At 42.6% G+C, this 20299-nt stretch overlaps 1 protein-coding gene across 6 annotated transcripts in view; it reads left to right on the top strand.

The window, feature by feature from the left end:
- Nucleotides 1–20299, top strand: part of PITPNC1 (phosphatidylinositol transfer protein, cytoplasmic 1) — a 261543-nt gene that overhangs the window by 108760 nt on the left and 132484 nt on the right. For 5 of the 6 annotated variants that reach the window (XM_018065383.1, XM_018065380.1, XM_018065381.1 and 2 more), the window contains one exon: nt 19435–19583. In XM_018065383.1, the coding sequence (XP_017920872.1) occupies nt 19435–19583 (149 nt within the window). The remainder of the gene's footprint in view (nt 1–19434; nt 19584–20299) is intronic. The other variant, XM_018065382.1, reaches the window with a different exon arrangement.

Here is a 20299-nt window from a genome sequence, read left to right as displayed (position 1 = left end):
CTTATGTGAGTGTGAAACTCTTTTTCTCCCCGCTATTTAACATCCTATAGAACTGACATTCCTTGAAGTCATTCTGGGAAATACTGATGTAGATACCACCTGTAATTATTATTACTATTTTTTTGGCCTCGCCACACAGAATGTTGGATCTTACTTCTCTGACCTGGGATTGAATTTGTACCTGCTTGCACGTAAAAGTGCAGAGTCTCAACCCCTGGACCACCAGGGAATTCCCACTATCTGTAATTAGATAGCTAGTGACTCTTAACATTTTAGGAGATGTGGATCTTTTGAGAAGTTAACAGTGGGGGTGGGGAAAATTGTGCACACTTCATGCATTCCTTGAAGCCCATCCAGCACCCCTCTCCATGGTCAGTTCAGTTCAGTTGGTCAGTGGTATCCAACTCTTTGTGACCCCATGGACTGCAGCATGCCAGACCTCCCTGTCCATCACCAACTCCCGGAGCTTGCTCAAACTCTTGTCCATCGAGTCGGTGATGCCATCGAACCATCTCATCCTCTGTCGTCCCCTTCTCCTCCTGCCTTCAGTCTTTCCTAGCATCAGGATCTTTTCCAATGAGTTAGTTCTTCCCATCAGGTGTCCAAAGTATTGAAGCTTCAGCTTCAGCATCAGTCCTTCCAGTGAATATTCAGGGTTGATTTCCTTTAGGGTTGACTTGTTTAATCTCCTTGCAGTCCAAGGGACTCTCAAGAGTCTTCTCCAACACCACAGTTCAAAAGCATCAATTCTTCAGCGCTCAGCTTTCTTTATGGTCCAACTCTCATATCCATACATAAATACAGGAAAAACCATAGCTTTGACTAGATGGATCTTTGTTGGAAAAGTAATGTCTCTGCTTTTTAATATGCTGTCTAAGTTGTCATAGCTTTTCTTCCAAGGAGCAAGCGTCTTTTAATTTCATGGCTGCAGTCACCATCTGCAGTGCTTTTGGAACCCCTCAAAATAAAGTCTCACTGTTTGTATTGTTTCCCCATCTATTTGCCATGAAGTGATGGGACCAGATGCCATGATCTTAGTTTTCTGAATGTTGAGTTTTAAGCCAACTCTTTCACTCTCCTCTTTCACTTTCATTAAGAGGCTCTTCAGTTCCTCTTTGCTTTCTGCCCTAAGGGTGGTGTCATCAACATATCTGAGGTTATTGATATTTCTCCAGGCAATCTTGATTTCAGCTTTGCTTCATTCAGCCCGGTATTTCGCATGATGTACTCTGCATAGGTGTTAAATAAACAGGGTGACAATATACAGCCTTGATGTACTCCTTTCCCAATTTGGAACCAGTCCGTTGTTCCATGTTAGGTTCTAACTGTTGCTTCTTGACCTGCATACAGATTTCTCAGGAGGCAGGTAAGGTGGTCTGGTATTCCCATCTCTTTCAGAATTTTCCACAGTTTGTTGTGATCCACACAGTCAAAGGCTTTGGCGTAGTCAATAAAGAAGAAGTAGATGTTTTTCTGGAACTCTCTTGCTTTTTCGATGATCCAGTGCATGTTGGCAATTTGATCTCTGGTTCCTCTGCCTTTTCTGAATCCAGCTTGAACATCAGGGAGTTCTCGGTTCACATACTGTTGAAGAGAAGGGAGCAAAAGTAGAGAATGGAGCAAATCCCAGGTAGGAGGGATCCAGAAACAAAAGAGATTGGGGGAAAAAGGGTTGAGTGCCCAGCAGTTTGACTTTGAAGGAAGGACAGATAGGGCAGAGAGAGAAGGGACCACAGTGCCGTTGGTGGCAGCCAACTGTAGAAGGCCTGAGAGGGCAGGCATGGAATTACCAGTTCTTAATGACCAGTTGCCTATGAAGGTTAAGGGAGATCCAAGGCCACAAAGAACTCTACTAACAGAGTCTGGAGTCAGAAGAATTATTCACAGAAACAGCAAAATCGCAGAACTGAAATCTTCTGCATGTCAAAGCCTATGTTATCATGTTGAAATGCTCCAACTTGCCTTTTATCCCCCTCCCTCCCCCAACTTACCTTTATTAACTAGTGCTGAATCTCCCAATTGAAAAATTCACTTTCAGAATTTTATTTGCCATCTAACTGGGCATCCTACCTTGAACAGTTAAAAATCCAATTGGTCTGACTTCTAATTTTAGAAGGAATCAAGCTGACCTTCATTGCGCTGTTGCTAACTGGAGCCGGTTACCTGGGTGACCAGATTTACAATATGTCAGTATGCAAATACCATCTGCCCAAGAGGAGGAAGGAAGGCCTTCTTCCTCTAGGGGTTGTCAGCAGTTCTGGAAATGTCTTCCTCTGGGAATGGAGAGGAGGCTCGCCAGAGAGGAGGAAAACCAGAAAAGATGCAATTTTTCAATGTTACAGTCTACCTCACTCTAGGAGGGAGCACAGGAGTTTGTGGTTTGCCTTATGGACTGTCCTTTAAGGTAGACCACTAGGGATATACGTGGAGGTCTTCAATTTTGCATTTCTTGGGCAGGGAGGGAGCCAACAAGGTAGGGTAGCATTTATTACTTTAGTGTATTTAGATTCAGATAATTGCAATAGCTTAATGAAACCTTTCAGTATGCGATTCTTGTTTTCCACAATGCCTTTAGAAATCTAATTTCAATTGATAAGAGTGCCTGAGCATAGAAGGAGCCTGCTGCTTTTCTTGGGGTCTCAAGAAGGTGGAAGAGAAGGGGATATTTCATGTCATTTTCCCTCACATCTTCTTCACTGGGGAAGCTGAAGGGATTTTCTCTGCAGAATATCTATATTCAGCGCCTGTCCTGTATATTGTTTCAGGCTAAGGTTTAGAATCACTTTTGGAAACATTGAAATCCAAAGGCAGGCAGGGAAGTTCTTTTCCTTTTCATGAAATAACTATCACATCAGCTGTCAGCTGCAGGAATTTCTTCCACCCACGTGTTTTCTGAGTCCCAATTAGATGGACTCATTAATTTTTACTTTAAAACCTCAAGGACTTGTATGGGTGCGTGTGCTTCCTTTAATTGCCATGTGTCAGAATTTGTGTAGGAGGAAGAGTTTCCAGGAGTAAAGTGAAAACCATTGTGCTCTTAGCTTCTAATTTTGTATCCCCTGGTAGCTTCCCCTGTGACCTCGTCTCTGCTTGCTCTTGTTGGGACTGTTATCTCCCACCTCTTCGGAAAAAAAAAACCAAAAAACCTCCTAATATCTACCTAAAACTGTCAGCAGCATGAAAGAGTGAGGAAAGTCACTTTACTTCCCAGGGTCCTTTTACCCAGCCTTATACATAGCCTTTTATTGGGATGTCAAGCAAATGGCTTAGGAGATTAATGCCAAAGTATGGTAAATCCTGGAGCTTGACTCCCTGGGTTCAAATCTCTGCACTGCTGCTTTCTAGCTGGGTGATGTTGGGCAAGTTACTTAACCTCTCTGTGCACCAATTTCTTCATTTGTAAAATAGGGATTTAGATAGTGCCTACCTTACTGAGTTGCTATGCAGATTAGATAAGGATGGAATGCTTTAGGACCATGCTGATCCTAGAAAAGTTAGCACTGTGTAGCAGCATTTTTTTTTTCTTTTTTTCCAAACAACCACTTTTTTAATTGATTTGTAATGTTGTGTTCATTTCTGTGATTTGTTTTTTTCCGATTCTTTCTTATAGGTTATTACGTGATATTGAATATATAGTTCCCTGTGCTACAGTAGTAAATCCTTGTTGCTTAGTTATTTTATATATATTAGCTGTGTATCTGTTAATCCCAAACTCCTGCTTCATCCCCCACCTTTCCCCTTTGGTAACCACAAGTGTGTTTTCTATGTGAGTTTATTTCTGTTTCATCAATAAGTTCATTTGTATCATTTTTTAGATTCCACATATATCATATGATATTTGTCTTTGTCTGATTTTCCTCAATTAATATGATAATCTCTAGGTTCATTCATGTTGCTACGAATGGCATTTCATTCTTTTTCATGGCTGAGTAGTATTCTCTGTGTGTGTGTGTGTGTGTGTGCGCGCGCATGTGTGTGTGTGTGTGTGTGTGTGTGTGTGTACACACCACATCTTTATCCATTCATCTGTTAATGGACAGTTAGGTTGTTTCCATGTCTGGGCTATTGTAAATAGTGCTACTATGAAAATAGGGGTGCATGTATCTTTTTAATTAGATTTATTTTTCTGTGGTACATCTTCAGAGGTCCTGGAACATAGTGATGTTTTGCTGTGAGCGAGTAAATGTCCAGAATTTATTTGCAGGCTGTGACTTCCTCCTGCTTCCTTCTTAACAGGCTAGTGTCTCTCCATATACCAGTCAAGCCTCATTTTCTATGTGACGCCCTCCTGGATATCTATAGCCCATGCCCCTCCCTTTCTAACCCTCACACGCTTTCCATGTGTCATATAATTAGTACTTTGGATCTGCTGTCTTAGCTCCTAATTGTCTGTAGTGTCATGCTTAGCTCTTTGTTGTCCCACCAGAGTGATGAAAAGACACCATGAGGCTGGGTAGTTGCCCAGGGTTATCTGTTGATTGAATGTGCCCAAGTGTCAAATGTGGTGACATGAGCAAGCAAGGCCATACTTGTCCCATAATTTACTCTTGGTTTTTGAAGTCAATTGTTTGATTTTCTTATTTCCACAAGTAACTTAAAATTATCTAAAGTAAGTATGAGACATTATTGGTGAGAATGTAAAATGATGCACCTGCTTTGGATGTCTGGCAGTTCCTCAAAAGGTTAAACACAGATATGGCCAAGCAAGTCCACCCCTAGGTATCTACCCAAGACACATGGAAACAAGTCCACACAAAGACTCGTACACATACACTCATTGCAGCATTACTCGTCAGTAGCCCCAAAAATGGAAATAACCCAAATGTCTATCAAGTGATAAATGAACACGTGTGGAATATTATTTGGTAGTTAGGAAGGAAGTACTGATACATGCTACAACATGGATGAGTCTCAAAAGCATTATGCCAGCATTGTTTACAATAGCCAAGACATGGAAACAGCCTCAATGTCCATTGACAGATGTGTGGATAAAGCAGATGTGTTATATATGGAATACTACTCAGCCATAAAATGGAATGAAATGATGCCATTTGCAGCAACATGGACAAACCTAGAGATTATCATACCAAATGAAGTAAGTCAGAAAGAGAAAGACTAATATGCGGGCTCTAAAATATGGCACAAATATCTACAAAACAAATAGACTGGCAGACATAGAGAACAGACTTGTGGTTGTGGAGGCAGGAAGGTGAAGGAAGGATGGATTGGGAGTTTGGGATTAGCAGATGCAAACTATTCTATATAGCATGGATAAACAGCAAGGTCCGACTGTATAGCGCAGGGAACTATATTCAATATCCTGTGATAAACCATAAAGGAAAGTATATGAAAAAGAATATATTAACATACGTATAATTGAATCACTTTGCTATACACCAGAAATTAACACAGCATTGTAAATCAACTATGTGCTTATGTGTACTTAGTTGCTTCAGTTGTATACAACTCGTTGCAACCCTATGGACTGTAGCCCACCAGGCTCCTCTGTCCATGGGATTCTCTAGGCAAGAATGCTGGAGTGGCCTGCCATGCCCTCCTCCAGGGGATCTTCCTGGCCAAAGGATCGAACCCACTGTTTCCTGTGTCTCCTGCATTGCAGGGGGATTCTTTACCGCTGAGCCACGGGGGAAGCCCTAATCAACTATACTTCAGTTTAGAAAGAAAGTGTACGCTAAGTGAAAGAAGTCAGTCACAAAAGGTCACACATACTGTATGATTCCATTTATATGAACTGTCCAGAATGGACACGTCTGTAGTGACCGAAAGTAGATTAGTGGTTGCAGGAGCTGAGAGGAGGGGAGGATGGGAAGTTAGCACTAATGGGTGTGGAGTTTCTTTTGGGGATGATGAAAATATTCTGGAATTAGATAGTGGCAATGGTTGCACAATCTTGTGAATAGACTAAAAACTACTGAATTGTGTACTTTAAAAAAAAACAACTAGCAAGTACGCAAAACTACTTAAATCTACTGCAGAGTTTAAAGTCATTTCCAAGATTACTTTTTCAAGAGTAGCTGTCACCTGAAATAGAATAAAGAGTGACTTAAACTGTCAGAAAAAAAAAACACAAAAAAGGCAAATTACCAAGAATGGCGTTTTTTTTTTTTTTTTTTTTTTTTTGCCTCAAATCTTTGAATATAAGTCATACACATCTGATTCCTAAGTAAGTTCTACAGGACTGTTTGCTGCTTTCTACATTGTGATTCTGTAATTTGCTGCATTCCTGGCTGGGCCATCTAAATAATGCTATATGCAGCTTCTATAACAGAAATAGAAGTGCCTTTTCAGGTCATGCCCACCACCCCCCACACCCAGACTCCCTAAGGTAATAATTCATAGCTGCTTCTCTGTGGTGCCCTTATAGAGTGATGTAACTATTGTGAATATGTTGGGGCCTTTTTGACTTAAAGGGATTTGTTGCATTTTCATCTTCTGTATGCATACAGAGCATTTCAAAGGGACACCCTCCAACCCCCTGAAAAATAACCATCTCAGTTCATCAGTGCTTTATCAGAAAGGTCTTCTGACTTAAATAAATGGTAGAGTTGAAATCTCTCCCAGGGCTGGCTCAGTACTTTTTTTGGAAGACTGACTTGACATGCCCAAGCACCACTTAAAATGAGCCTTTCAAGACTGAGATCCAAGAAAGAAATTAGCGTTGACTTTAAAATGGCATGTGACCACATCACACCCATTAGGATGGCTATTATTGAAAAACAAACAAACAAAATAAAAAAACAAAGTGACCAGTGTTGGCAAGAATGCAGAGAAATTGGAATCCTTGTGCATTGCTGCTGGAAGTAAAATGGTGCAACAGCTGTGGAAAACAGTTTTGCGGTTCCTTAAAAAGTTAAACATAGAATTATCATATGATCCAGCAATTCCCCTTTTAGGTGTGAACTCAAAAGAATTGAAAGCGGGGACTCATATACTTGTACAGCACTGTTCATAGCAGCGTTAGTCACAATAATAGCCAGAGGGTGGAAGCAACCCAAATACCCATCAGTAGATGAATGAAGAAATAACCATGGTATATACATACAATGGAATGTTTTTCAGCCTTAAAAATGAATGACATTCTGACACATGCTACAACATAGATGAGCCTTGAAAACATGATGCTAAAGTGAAGTAAACCAGTCAAAAAAGGACGCCCATTGTATGGTTTCATTTATATGAGGTGTCTAGAATAGACACATTCATAGACAGGAAGTAGATTAGAGTTGACTAGGGACTGGGTGGAGGATGAAAATTGGTATCTAATAGGGATGGAGTTTCTTTTTGAAATGATGAAAAAGTTCAGAAATGGACGATAGTGATGGTGGCACAAACATTATGAATGCACTTACTGCCCTTGAATTGTACATGTAAAAATGGCTAAAATGGTAAATTCTGTTCAGTATATTTATATACCACAATTTAAAACGATGAAAAAAAGAATCCTGTGAAGAACAACATTCTGGTTCATCATTTTGTCTCTATGTCCTTTTTTCTCCCCACTCTTTGAATACATGATGAACTATATTTTATCGTGGCATTGCCTCCCTTAGCAGGATATGCACAGAGATGAAAGGATTACCAACTGGTTTTAGAGCAAGAACAGGGCCACCACTCGGCCTTAAAATACCAGTTGATAGAATCTCCCTCCAGGTCACTAGAATAAGCCTGAGATGTGTCAGAAAGTTATTTATTTATTTATAATTTTATTGCAGTGTAGTTGATTTATAATGTTCTGTTAGTTTCTGATGTACAGCAAAGTAATTCAGTTACACACACACATACATTTTTTTTCATATTCTTTTTCCATTATAGTTTATTACAGGATATTGAATATAGTTCCCTATGCGATACAGTAGGGCCTTGTGTTTTAATCCATTCTAAATATAAGAGTTTGCAGTGGCTAATCCCAAACTCCCAATCCATCCCTCCTCTACTGTCCCCCTTGGCAACCACAAGTCTGTTCTCCGTCCGTGAGTCTGTTTCAGTTTCATGGATCTCATAAGCAATATATATTTGAGAAAGGCAAATAGAGTCTTTCTCTTTAAAGTCTTTCTCTTCCTGACTTACTTCACTTAGTATGATCATGGCATCATTTCAGTCTTTATTTGTTGTCATTGTCCAGTCACTCAATCATGTCTGACTCTTTGCGACCCCGGGGCCTGCAGCACGCCAGGCTTCCCTGTCCTTCACCATCTCCTGGAGCTTGCTCAGACTCATGTCCTTCAAGTCTGTGATGCCATCCAACCATCTTGTTCCTCTGTCATCCCCTTCTCCTCCTGCCTTCAATCTTTCCCAGGGTCTTTTCCAATGAGTCGGCTCTTCACATCAGGTGGCCAAAGTATTGGAGCTTCAGCATCAGTCCTTCCAATGAATATTCAGGGTTGATTTCCTTTAGGATTGACTGGTTTGATCTCCTTGCAGTCCGAGGGACTCTCAAGAGTCTTCTCCAACATCACAGCTCAAAAGCACCAATTCTTCGGCATTCAGCCTTCTTTATGGTCCAACTCTCACATCCATACCTGACTACTGGAGACACCGTAGCTTAGACTAGATGGACCTTTGTCAGCAAAGTAGCGTCTGTGCTTTTTAATTTGCTGTCTAGGTTTGTCATAGCTTTTCTTCTAAGGAGCAAGCATCTTTTAATTTCATGGCTGCAGTCACCATCTGCAGTGATTTTGGGGCCCAAGAAAATAAAATCTGTCACTGTTTCCATTGTTTCCCCATCTATATGCAATGAAGTGATGGGACCGATGATCTTAATTTTTTGAATGTTGAATTTTAAGCCAGCTTTTTCGCTCTACTCTTTCACCTTCATCAAGAGTCTCTTTAGCTCCTCCTCACTTTCCCATAAGGGTGGTGTCATCTGCATATCTGGGGTTATTGATATTTCTCCTGGCAATCTTTACGGCTGAGTAGTATTTGTGTGTGTGTGTCTGTGTGTATACTGTATCCTTATCTAATCATCTGTCGATGGGCATTTAGGTTGCTTCTGTGTCTTGGCTATTGTGAATAGTGATGCTGTGAACATTGGGATGCATGTATCTCAGAATGACAGATTTTTAAATGTAGTAATTTCTGGAAACATACCCAATTTACTCTATTTTGCCTCTCTTCACTAACTTTCTCTAGAGAGCAGGAGTAAACGACCATATACTTTTCTCCATCTGCTTCCTTTTACCAAGGAGGAAACACCTATAGGATGCTATTGCTTAGGAAAATGGTACCTTCCCTGCAGCCAGCCACATACCCTATGAGCATCTGTGGGCTACAGGCACCGTTGCAGGCAAGTGAAACCTGGGGCCAGTCCCCCAAAATGGGGTGAAGACAGAGGCTAGAATTTTCCCAACTTTGATCCACATATCTAATTTGGCCATAACTCTCTCTCCTCATTGTTAGATAGTTAGCAGAGTGCTGAAACCACTTGCCATGCCAGCTAGCACTTAAGCAAGCAAAGAGGTTCAGTGACCTTCAAATATTATTGAGATCTTGTTGTTCTAGGCTTGAAGTGGCTTGAATAATTCTTTCAAAACATTAAGTTGTTCATTGTTCAGTTGTACATGAAGCAATAAGGGCTGCTCTTTGCATTCAGCGTGCCCTTCTGTTCTCAGAAGGTCTCAAAGATGCTGAAACTAATTGCTATCATTCCTACAAGTGTATTTCTAGCTTTAACCAAAACAATAGCATCCTTTCATGCCACCGGGTGGGTGCAATAGGCTTCAGAATCAGGGGCTTTTCCAGTTCTGGAAAGAGCCTGTTACCTCCATATGGATAGACCTCTCTCCTAGAATCACTTCCGGAGAGGCCAAGATTAAGAAGGTGAGCAGTGACACAGGGGGTGTGGCAAGAAGATGGCACAGGATACATTTCCCAGGAAAGTACTGTCTTAGTTTTCTTCCTGTTTGGTCTTGTGATTGGCTGTGGGTTTCTGCTTGGTAGTAAACAGAGACTTGATTGCTTTGTAAAGGTCAGCCCTGTCACCAAACCTCTCCATTTACTTGAGTTGCATTTGATTTCACACTTGAAAAATGGTTCAATGGCTGTGATGTCAGCCTCAAGTTCCTTGGGCTTATAGGCCTTGTGTCTTTGAGATGGAACTCAGGAAATGCTCCTCTTTGCTGGAGACCAGGTCAACCTTGTTGATAGCTCTGCCTCCCGTGTCTACAGGGTCTAGTGTACTCTGTTAGTTCGATGCACGAACCAGAAGGAACTGGACTCTACACCCAGAGTGTCCCCCAACCCATGTCTGGAGAAATCCCATGTTCTGCCCCAAGGACAGACTACCCTTGTGGTTTTGAACTGAGTCCTGGCAGTTCCTGTCTTTGCTCTCTGTGGTTTCACATGCTGCTCTCTAAAAGCTAATGTGTTCAGCTTCTCATTTATCAATACTGGGGAATGACACCTCTCACTTGAGCTAATGCTTATAAAGTAGCCTCTATGTGCTGATAGTTATCATTTTGGCTTTTAAATCTGTGCATTAAGTGAGTTCTCAGGGCTAGAATACCTCCCCCAAGGATAAGTCTGTGTTGGAAGGAGCAGTTAAAGTATGCGCTCTTATTTTTCGTATACTATACTCTCCTGTACTCAGTCAAGTGGATTGTGCTCCTGGACCTCCCAGTGTACTGGAAACGATTTGCGGTTTTGCACAGGTATAAGCATAGACTTCTGCTTGCACCAGCACAAAGTATACCCTGAGCCCTTCCCCTGGCATTAAGTTGCTCTATTTCTATCCAGTTCAGTCCAAAACTCAGGATGGGTTAAGCACCAGCATATGATACTGTTTATATTAGTTTGTCATGAAAAGGGGATTTTTGAATTAAATGTCGATAACCCAGCTCCTTCTTAAATCTTTTTATCAGCTTTTTCATTCCTACACCCTGGCATAATGACACAGGTATTACGTAAACAAGGCACCTTTGAGGGCTGCTTATAAAGATCCGGGAGAAAAGATAAATATGTGATGATGCACTGATATCCTGAAATATGAGCTGCAGGTTTGTATTTTCTTTGTGGCATCGGATATTGGTTTTCGTGCTTTATTGACCTGGCAGGGAGAGAGCTGACAAAACACCGGAGAACTTTACACCTTTTTCTTTTAAACCTCTCTGTCTACATGGAGAAATCTGAACATTGAATCACAGAGCCAGAAAGACCGATGGGGCTAGCCACTCATGTCTTTGCAGAGCCCAAATCAGATTCAGCCCTCAGAAGTAAAAATACGCACCTCACCTTCCCAAGGGAAAAAAGGAACTGGAATTGGGCTTGTTGCAGAGTCGCTCCCAGGCAGATGGAGGAGTTGGGCTCTGAACTGTGACAGTCCTGTTCAATAAGAAGCTGGTGTTCTCAGTGACCTGCGTTAAGGTCGGCAGGATTAGAGTGAGTTTGTATTCGGTTAATCACTCTTTCCCTTCTGTCAGGGTCTTTGTCACTACTGCGTTGCTTGGGAACATCAGCAACAAGAATCCTCCAGAATGCTAATGTTAAAGACATTTAAGTTTAGGGCAGAGCGAGCCAGACATTTCTTCCTGCGTGGCAGGAATCAGGCATCTTGTAGAGCATTGTCTCTGGAGGAAGTCATTTTATAATTCTGTCCCCTGGGCTTAACACCTTCAAATAACCTTCTAAACCAAAGATCCAGCAAATATAAAAGTCCCTGGCCTTAAAAAAAAAGAAAGAAAGAAAGAAAGAAAAAACTTTTGCATAATCATAAAAATCACTGATAGATGGCCACCTTGAGGTGTGAAGTAAGTAAGCCACACTCAGGACAAAATGACATGTTACAGGTTTTTTAAAGAATTGTGATGAAATATACATCACATAAAATTGACCATTCTAACCATTTTTAAGTGTACTGTTCAGTGGCATTGATTATGCAACCATCAACACCATCCATCCATCCCCAGAACTTTTTCATCATCCCAAAGGGAAACTCTGTCCTGCTGAGCGCTAACTCCCCGCCCCTGGCAGCCACCATTCTACTTTCAGGCTCTGTGAATTTGACTAGGGAGGTCATATAAGTGGACGTTCCCAAGCTTTTTGTAATATTTTGGGAAATATTTGATCTGACTTCCAAGAAAAATTTTAGAGGAGGAAACGATGGTCTTGGGCTGATTGTCAGGTTTTCCTGATTTTTGCATCATAGCGGTGTGTATGGCGGATGCCTTGTTCTTTTAGCCTTCATAGAACTATAGCCAAATGGAAACAAATGAAACAGATCTTCACCTCCCAGTCAGATGTGTTGCCAAACAGGAGCCATAACTACTTAGTGTAGTTTTACATTTTAATGAAGCATATTAATTTGTAAGTTTTTTCCTCACTTGATTCTCACCATGTCCTATCAGGTATTTGCTTAGTCCCATTTTAATGATGAGAAACTGTGGCTCAGTTCAAATTGTCTAGGGCTACAAAACTCATCAACAGCAGAATCGGGACTTTGGCCACCAGTTTTCAATTTTAAAAGTGCAATGCCTTCCACCATAACACACTGTGAACAATTATCACCTCTCTGGAGGTCCACACAATGCCAGCCCTCAGGAAAGGAAGGCTCCTCCAAATGTATCCCTGATTATCCGTGCTCTCCCTCACTAGCTTGGAAACACATGGAAACCCTTGACCTGACAAGCCAGCCTCCAAAGTTTTGATGTGAACTGAAGGCCTGACTCTCTGTCACTGATGGCCAAGTATAGGGCTTAGTCCAGCACTGTCCAGTAGAAATATGTGAGCCACAAGTGCAAGCCACATATGTAAAAGAAACAGGTGAAGTTACTGAAGAATACATTTTAGGGACTTCCCTGGCAGTCTGGCGGGTTAAGACTCCACATTTCCAATGCAGTGGGTTTGGGTTCAATCCCTAGTTAGGGAACAAAGATTTTACATGCCATGGGGTGCAGCCAAAAAAAAAAAAACAACAAAACATTTTAGTTAACCTCATATCTCCAAATTGTTTCAATATGCAATCAGTTTAAAAATTATTAATGAGCTATATTACTTTTTTGTTATTGTCAAGTTTTTTGTTGTGTTACTAAGTACCCATTATACACTTTTAAGCAATCTCAAGCCAGATGCTAAAATTTTATCAGAGGTACCTGATGTGAATTGAGATTTCATAAAAATTTCCAGTTGAAACAGATTGATGTAGCTGAAGGTGTCTCACATATATGGAAAAGTTTTCTTATAGCTGAATTAGGTATCAGTTTTAAAATTTAATTAAAAAGAAGGGAAATTTAAAATTCAGTCCCCCCATTGCACAGGCCACATTTCAAATGCTCACAAGCTACATGTGGCGAGTGGCCATCACACTGGACAGCACTGGTTAGGTGAGCAGCTAAGGCTGCTCTAGACTGGACCCAGCAGCCCTGGACTAGACACGGGTCAGCAGCCTTTTCCCTAAAAGGCCAGATAGCAAATATTTTCACCTCTGCAAACCACATGGTACCTGTTGAAACTACCCAATTCTACTCTGATATCATGAGAGCAGCTGCAGAGTGAATGAGTATGACTGTTCCAATAAAACTTTATTTTACAAAACAAGCCCCAGACCACATAGTTTGCCCACTGTTGGACTAGAGCATTTGTTCTGCTGCTTCACGCATGCTGTGAGAGTGAGAAGACGTTGTTTTCTGAGATGAGGTTGTTAAAACCTGGCTCCATCGTATCCCCTTTCCAGGGTGTAATTACAATTTTGGCACCACTTGGTGTGAAGACTGCAATGCACCGGAGTCCTGGGTGATTTTTCATCTTTCAGACACACTCTCCTTGTGCACAGGGAGGAAATTGTTTCACAGTGCTTTGAGGTCTGTGTATTGAGAATAGAGAAAACTTGGAGTAAAAAAGCCAATAAAAACATTATGGGTTATGTGAATAATGTGTGAAACTCCCAGGAACACCAGGGTATACCACCCTCTACTCTTTGCTCTCTCCGCACAGCCAGAGAGAGGCAGGAATCATGCCCACTTCACAGATGGAAACATACACAATAATCATGTTAAATCAGAGGGACGGATATTTCTCCATGGTTATGATATTATGTGGCTTGCATCCATTGTGATGTTAAAGGCAGAAGTAGTCATATCATCAGGAAATAAATCCATCCAGACTAGGTAATATTTATTGCAAAGCAATGGTCCCCACCTTTCACATCATGATGTTTGAAAATGGTATTGGTACTAATGGAGAAGAGAAAGGGGACAGGAAGGGAGGGATTGGAAGAAAGATAACACCCCATGGTTCTTTAGGGAGGGGGAAATATAGGAGTCTGGCCTTGCAGGGATCTCTGAAGCTCAGCAACTAGGGGAAGGGGCAGTTAAGTGAAAATCAGTCATAGCTTGGGGTTCTATTGAACCTAACTCTTCAGGTCCAAAACTTTCTCCAGCAAGAATGATGTTCAGGTGGTGGTGGTGGTCATTTAATAATCCCTCAACATACTCAGCAGTTTTGACTTGGAGGTCACCTTTTCTAAAATCAGGGTTTGAGGCTGAACTGAATTAAGTATCTTGATCATGAGTGGTCACATTTGCAAAGTACAAGGTGAGGGGAAAATGCTTGGTTTTTCCAGGCACATTATGCAACTCTGCCTTCCCTCAAGTTCTGCAGCTCTATTAAATGTTCAGTGCTGCGTGCAAGTGGGAAAGATCTGCATCCCCATGACGGGTTTTTTTTTTTTTTTTTTTGACTACAGAGATAATTATTTGGGGTAGCTGTTCTGATGATGGCTCACACGGAGCCTCAGCCCTGCAGCGCGGAGCTGTCTCTAATCGTGATTGCCTGTAATGATGATTACCCCAAACTCTGGAATTATAACAATAGATTTTACAAAGTTAGAGCATAATTACTCTGCCGTTCCATATGTGAACACAGTTTAAACATCTTTGATCTTTTGAATGATATCAGACATTTGCTCTTCATCTTCTGAAATAGTGAAGTTCAAAGGCAGTGGCTCCAAACCATCCCTCTTTGTTCTTCATAGTGAGGTCAGGTTTATTAAAGTAGTTCACCTGTTAGAGAAATAAGGGCTGAACTTGGGTGGAGAAGAAAGAGTACAGGCCTGTGTTGTTCAGATCCCAGTTCTGCCACCTGGAAGCCACATGGCAGGAGAAAGTCTCTAGCCTCTCAGAGACTCAGATCCCTCATCTGTAAACACCTACCTGGCTGAATCATTGTGAGTCTTAGAAATGAATATAAAGCACCTAATTGGTGCCTCACACCGACAGGCAATCAGTGAAGCGTTTTCACCACCACCATCATCGTCATCTCCTTCACCATCATCATCAATCCTGTTATTGATTCTCAGGCTTTAACATCTTCACAGTCCTTCTGAGTCTGGATTTTGCAGCCTTCACTTTACATAAAAGTTAGTTTGAAGCTGGCGATCTTCATCTAATTTAGGGATGAAGCTTTATGAGAAATTAGTGTTAAAGAGGAAAGAAGAAACAGGCCCTCTAAAGATGGAACATTCTGGTCTTGGCTCCATTTGGTACTGAGCAAGTGAATGAATACCTTCCTCACCCTCTGCTGAAGTGGTTCTCAGCTTTTAGCTTGTGTTTAAGTAAAATCCCAAACTCCCTGTATCTCACAGTGTGAGTGTAACATGGGCTGGAATTGACCCAGGATTTAGCATTTTTAGGAGCATCTCTGGTGATTTTGAGACATGGTTCAAAGACTCTCTGTTTTGTCCTGTCCCCTCCAGTTGAGAAACTTCTGGATGCACGTGTCTTTGAGTGAATTTGTGTTTTAAAACCTCTACTTCTGGATGGCCCAGCTCGGATGGCCACAACAGGCAGAACAGGCCTGATTTGCTTGAGAGCAAAGAAAGTGACAGCTGCAGAGCCCTTGATCATCTTGGTGTCTGGGCTTGAGTGTCCCACCACCCCCAGCACTGTCACCCACGTGACTGAATCCAGCGTCTGTTGTCGCCCACAGGCTGACGCTATCTTAGTGAGCTAACCCTGGTATCTGCCCTGCGATGGCTCATTCAGGAGCCGCTGGAATGATCAATGAGGCTGGGCAGCCAGGCCCTCCTCTGGCTGCTGGTGAATCAGCCTCTGGCTGCCTTGGCCCTTTGCTTTCAACACAGAGCAGGAAGCACTTGAGCTGAGCGCAGCCAGACTGACTCGAGTCCGGCTAATGGCTTTTCTGTGTCATGCGTTGTCCTTGGTCCCATGCATTTCCATGCGTGAGTGGGTTGGAGCTCCTGGAGATGGTCCAGGAATAGATATCCCTTCTGCATCCCCGCCCCTGGCTAAAGCCCTGGACAGCATTTTGGTTTAAGTGTATCTGCTTCTGAAGTGGGGTCAACACTTTAAAAAAAAATTGAAGTTGTCAACTCAAGAAAAATTCGCAACCTAAAAGATGTGTTAAATTGTATTTGCGGAGCTTACTGAGAACTAGAGAGAGCTCTGAGAAGGGAGGAGCCAGGATATATAGGAGTTTTGGCTGGGGAAAAACACCACACAGTCGAACAGTTAAAAAAAAATACCATGTAGCAGTAAAAGATATGCTAATCACACACAATAAAACCATACATCTCAAGGTAATGATTTTAGTGCTTTTTTTTTTTTTCCATGAATGGGAAGGTGCGTGAGTCTAGGTTCTCTGAAATGTTTCCTTAGGTATGCATCAGGGACAGTGCCCAAAGCACAGAATGTTATCTGTTTTTCTCCATCCTGAATTCTGCTCAGGGCTCAACACTGAGGCTTGTTGTGGGTTGGAGTCAAGAGGCTACAGTGGCTGTTGGCATGATGGCAAGCAAAGACTCTTTGTTTACTGTAATGGCAGCAACATTCTCATTCCACAAGGTCAAAATCAGATAACACAGAATTAACCATTTTAAAGTCAATTCAGCAGCATCTAGTACATTCACCACCTTGTACGACCACCACCTCTAACCAGATCCAGACCTTTCATCACCCCAGATGGAGACCTCGTACTCACTGAATTGGTTGGCTTGGGCTGCCATAGCAAACACCACAGGATGGGTGGCTTAACCAACCAGCATTGTAAGGGCTGACAGTTCTGGATGGTGGAAATCAAAGATCAAGTGTCAGTAGTCAGGGCTGGTTCCCTCTGGGAAGGCTGGGAGGGAAGGATCTCTTCTGGGTCAATCCTTGGCTTGTAAGTGGCCATCTTCCTGCATCACTTCACCACATCTTCTTCCCTGAGTGTCTCTTTGTCCATCTTGCCCCTTGGGGGCTTCCCAAGTGGCACTAGTGATAAAGAACCCATCTGCCAATGCAGAAACATAAGAAACCTGGGTTCAGTCCCTGGGTCAGGAAGATCCCCTGAAGGAGGAAATAGCAGCCCACTCCAGTACTCTTTGTCTGGAGAATCCCATGGATAGTGGAGCCTGCCGGGCTACAGTCCATAGGGTCACAAAGGGTCAGACACGACCGAAGCAACTTAGCATGCACATAAGGAAACCAGCCCTATTGGATTAGCGCCCATCCCAATGACCTCATTTTAATTTGATTGCCTCTGTGAGGAGCCTGTCTCCAAATAAGGTCATATTTGAGGTATTGGGACTTACATTTGACTTTTGGGAAACACTATTCAACTGATTAACACCCATGAAGCAGTATCAGTATCAGTACTTCCTTCCTTTTTATGGCAGAGTAATATTCCTTTGAAAGTAAACGTGTTTTCTTTGAACACCAAGTACAAAGCAACTTCTAGTGAAATCTCCATCCCCTGTGCAGCTGGGCATTCTGTTCTAGGCTTGTGTGCCTATCCACATAAGGTGGAGTGTTGACCTCACAGGTGTATCTCACAGATCTCCAGCCTGTAACCTTTTTCTCACTGTCTTCCTCCTGGAAAGAGGGTTAGTTAGTCTTTATGAACAAAGGAAAGAGGACTTACTAAGGGGAAGCCAAGATAAGCTTCTAATCCCAAAATGTGTTTACAAATAAATTTTATCTTTGATTTCCTTTCTCCTCTCACTCCCTTCATCCTCAGCACAGACAGAGATACATTAAAAGCGTTTTAAATGCAGACCCTTCTGGGGAGGAGTGTGGCACAGGAAGCTCTGCCCTTTGAGAAGAGCCAGACTGACTGCTCTTTCCATTGTCATGGTGACTGGGCCTGGTCCCTTGGGCTGACCTCACACCAGAGCCTTTCCCATTCTCTTCACACTCCCCTCCCTGCACCTGCCTCAGAGTAAAACAGGGACATTCAGACATGTGAGTCCTCTCAGCTTTAGAACTGACTGCACTGTTGATTTGTACATTTCACCTTGCCCCTTTAATTTAAAATCTATTTCTCTTGCACACCTAGACAGGAGAGCTGCATCCCTGCTGACCTTGGCTCTTTGGGGATAACCCAGAGCCATCATGAGCTCGCTGCAGACTCAGGTCCCTTCCCCCCATCCCATGGGCCTCGATGATGCTGACACTGTGTTGTCTCACACCGAATCTGCAGGAAGGACCATAGCAGTGTCTCATCACCCTGCCTTCTGATTCTGAGCAGACTTCATGCAAAAGTTGTTTTACTCCCTCCTTCGCCTTTCTCTCTTTCTCTTCGTTTCCCCTCCATTAAATTAGTTTTTGTCACTTCGGAAGTTCACTGGGTGAAGAGACGCATGCTGGCTCCAGGGTTTTCAGAGAGGCAAGAAAGAGACTGGAACAGCTCAAAACAGCAGACAGCATGGAAAATATTCACATTACGTGTTATTCTATTTTATCATTTTCATGTAAGCACATGTGGCTTCAGAAGGGCCCTCAGGCTAGAAGGCCACACACTGTTAGTGGAATTGGTTGAAAAGGATTTATACTGTATAGATTTTCTCCCTTGTGGACCAGCCTAATGGTGGGTTCACAGTTTCCACTCAAGCGGGAGTCTGGGCATCTGGAGTTTTTTTTTAAGCTTCCAGGTCATTCTAATGTCCATCCAACTTTGAGGACCACTTCTAGAGGACAGAGACCTCCAGGAGAGTTTTAACACTTTGAGAGAGGCAACGAAAGAAACAGGTGACATCTAATCCTCTGTGCCCAGCAATGCAGTTAATTAGGCAGAAAGAATGGACAGAAATAACACACCCTGGTCTGTCTTATGCCAAGCGAAATAAGAATTTAGCTCCACTTAACCCTGTAAGGCCAGTGTGAAAAGGGAGATTCCAGCATGCCCACCTCCCTGCTGCTTACCATGGGTTGGTTGATTGGCTGCCAAACCTTGAAGACCATCAGCCCCCTGGTGAACATTTGCCAAGGTGATGCAAAATGTTCACAGGAACAAGCCGTTTCTGCATTCTAATCACAATTAGTTCTCTTCCTTATTCTTGAGGAAAACTAACATCAGGCCCACATGCCTGCTTTCTTTTCTCAACAGGAAGTGCTGATGCCATGAGTTGCTTGCGGCACCATAGTTGGGAGGGGTTGTCTTTAAAAGTGAGTGGTGGGGCTGACCTGTCTGCATCCGTGTGTTTTGTAGTACAGAATCGGACAGCTGTACATGATCAGCAAGCACAGCCACGAACAGAGTGACCGAGGAGAAGGGGTGGAGGTTGTCCAGAATGAACCCTTCGAGGACCCTCACCATGGCAATGGACAGTTCACAGAGAAGCGGGTATATCTCAACAGGTAAGTCCTGGCAGCTGGCGTTCCACCTCCAGGTGCCCTCCCTGCCCAGGAATCCCTCCCACCTGGCCTCACGGCACCCAGTAGAGGCTGTGACTGTCTGGGATGAAAAGGTGAGTTAGAAAGTCTTTACATCCACCCTCCAAAACCACCAGTCAAGTTGCTTCCCCCGCATTCTGCAAAATAGTCCTCAAATGCATTTGCATCAGGAGCTTTCCTCTTGACATTCACAACCCTTCCACCAGATGTTAGGATGAAATCTGATCTTAAGGATTAAAGGACTTTGTCTTCTTCCTTGGTTCTGGGATTAGCAGAAGGAAAGAGGCAGCTTTGCCTGTAAATTGTAGAGAAGTAAGTGCTGAAGATAGTCGTGTACCATTGGGGTCTTAACTCAGTAAGATTTCCACTTCCTGTCAGGTGGAAGTGTCCCCAGAGGGAACTGACAAAACTAACAGTCACCTGTGACCAAAGTGAGATACAGTATGCAGGTGGTTTCTATCTCTAAACCACTTGAGAAACTGTATAACTTTTCCTGCAGCAGAACAAGAAGTGGCCAGCTGTCTCAGTCATGTCTGTTTTCTCTATCAAAATATTCATATTTATCTTAATGGAGAGTAATAAACATTAGTAAGAGGGAAATTTGTTATAAATAGGATATCTGGACTTTCAGTAATAATTCCATTCTTCCCAAGGTAAAGAATGTCATCTCTCCTTTGGAA

The sequence above is a fragment of the Capra hircus genome, chromosome 19, assembly GCF_001704415.2.
Source record: "Capra hircus breed San Clemente chromosome 19, ASM170441v1, whole genome shotgun sequence".
Lineage (NCBI taxonomy): Eukaryota > Metazoa > Chordata > Mammalia > Artiodactyla > Bovidae > Capra > Capra hircus.
This window is presented reverse-complemented; position numbering and strand designations above follow the sequence as displayed.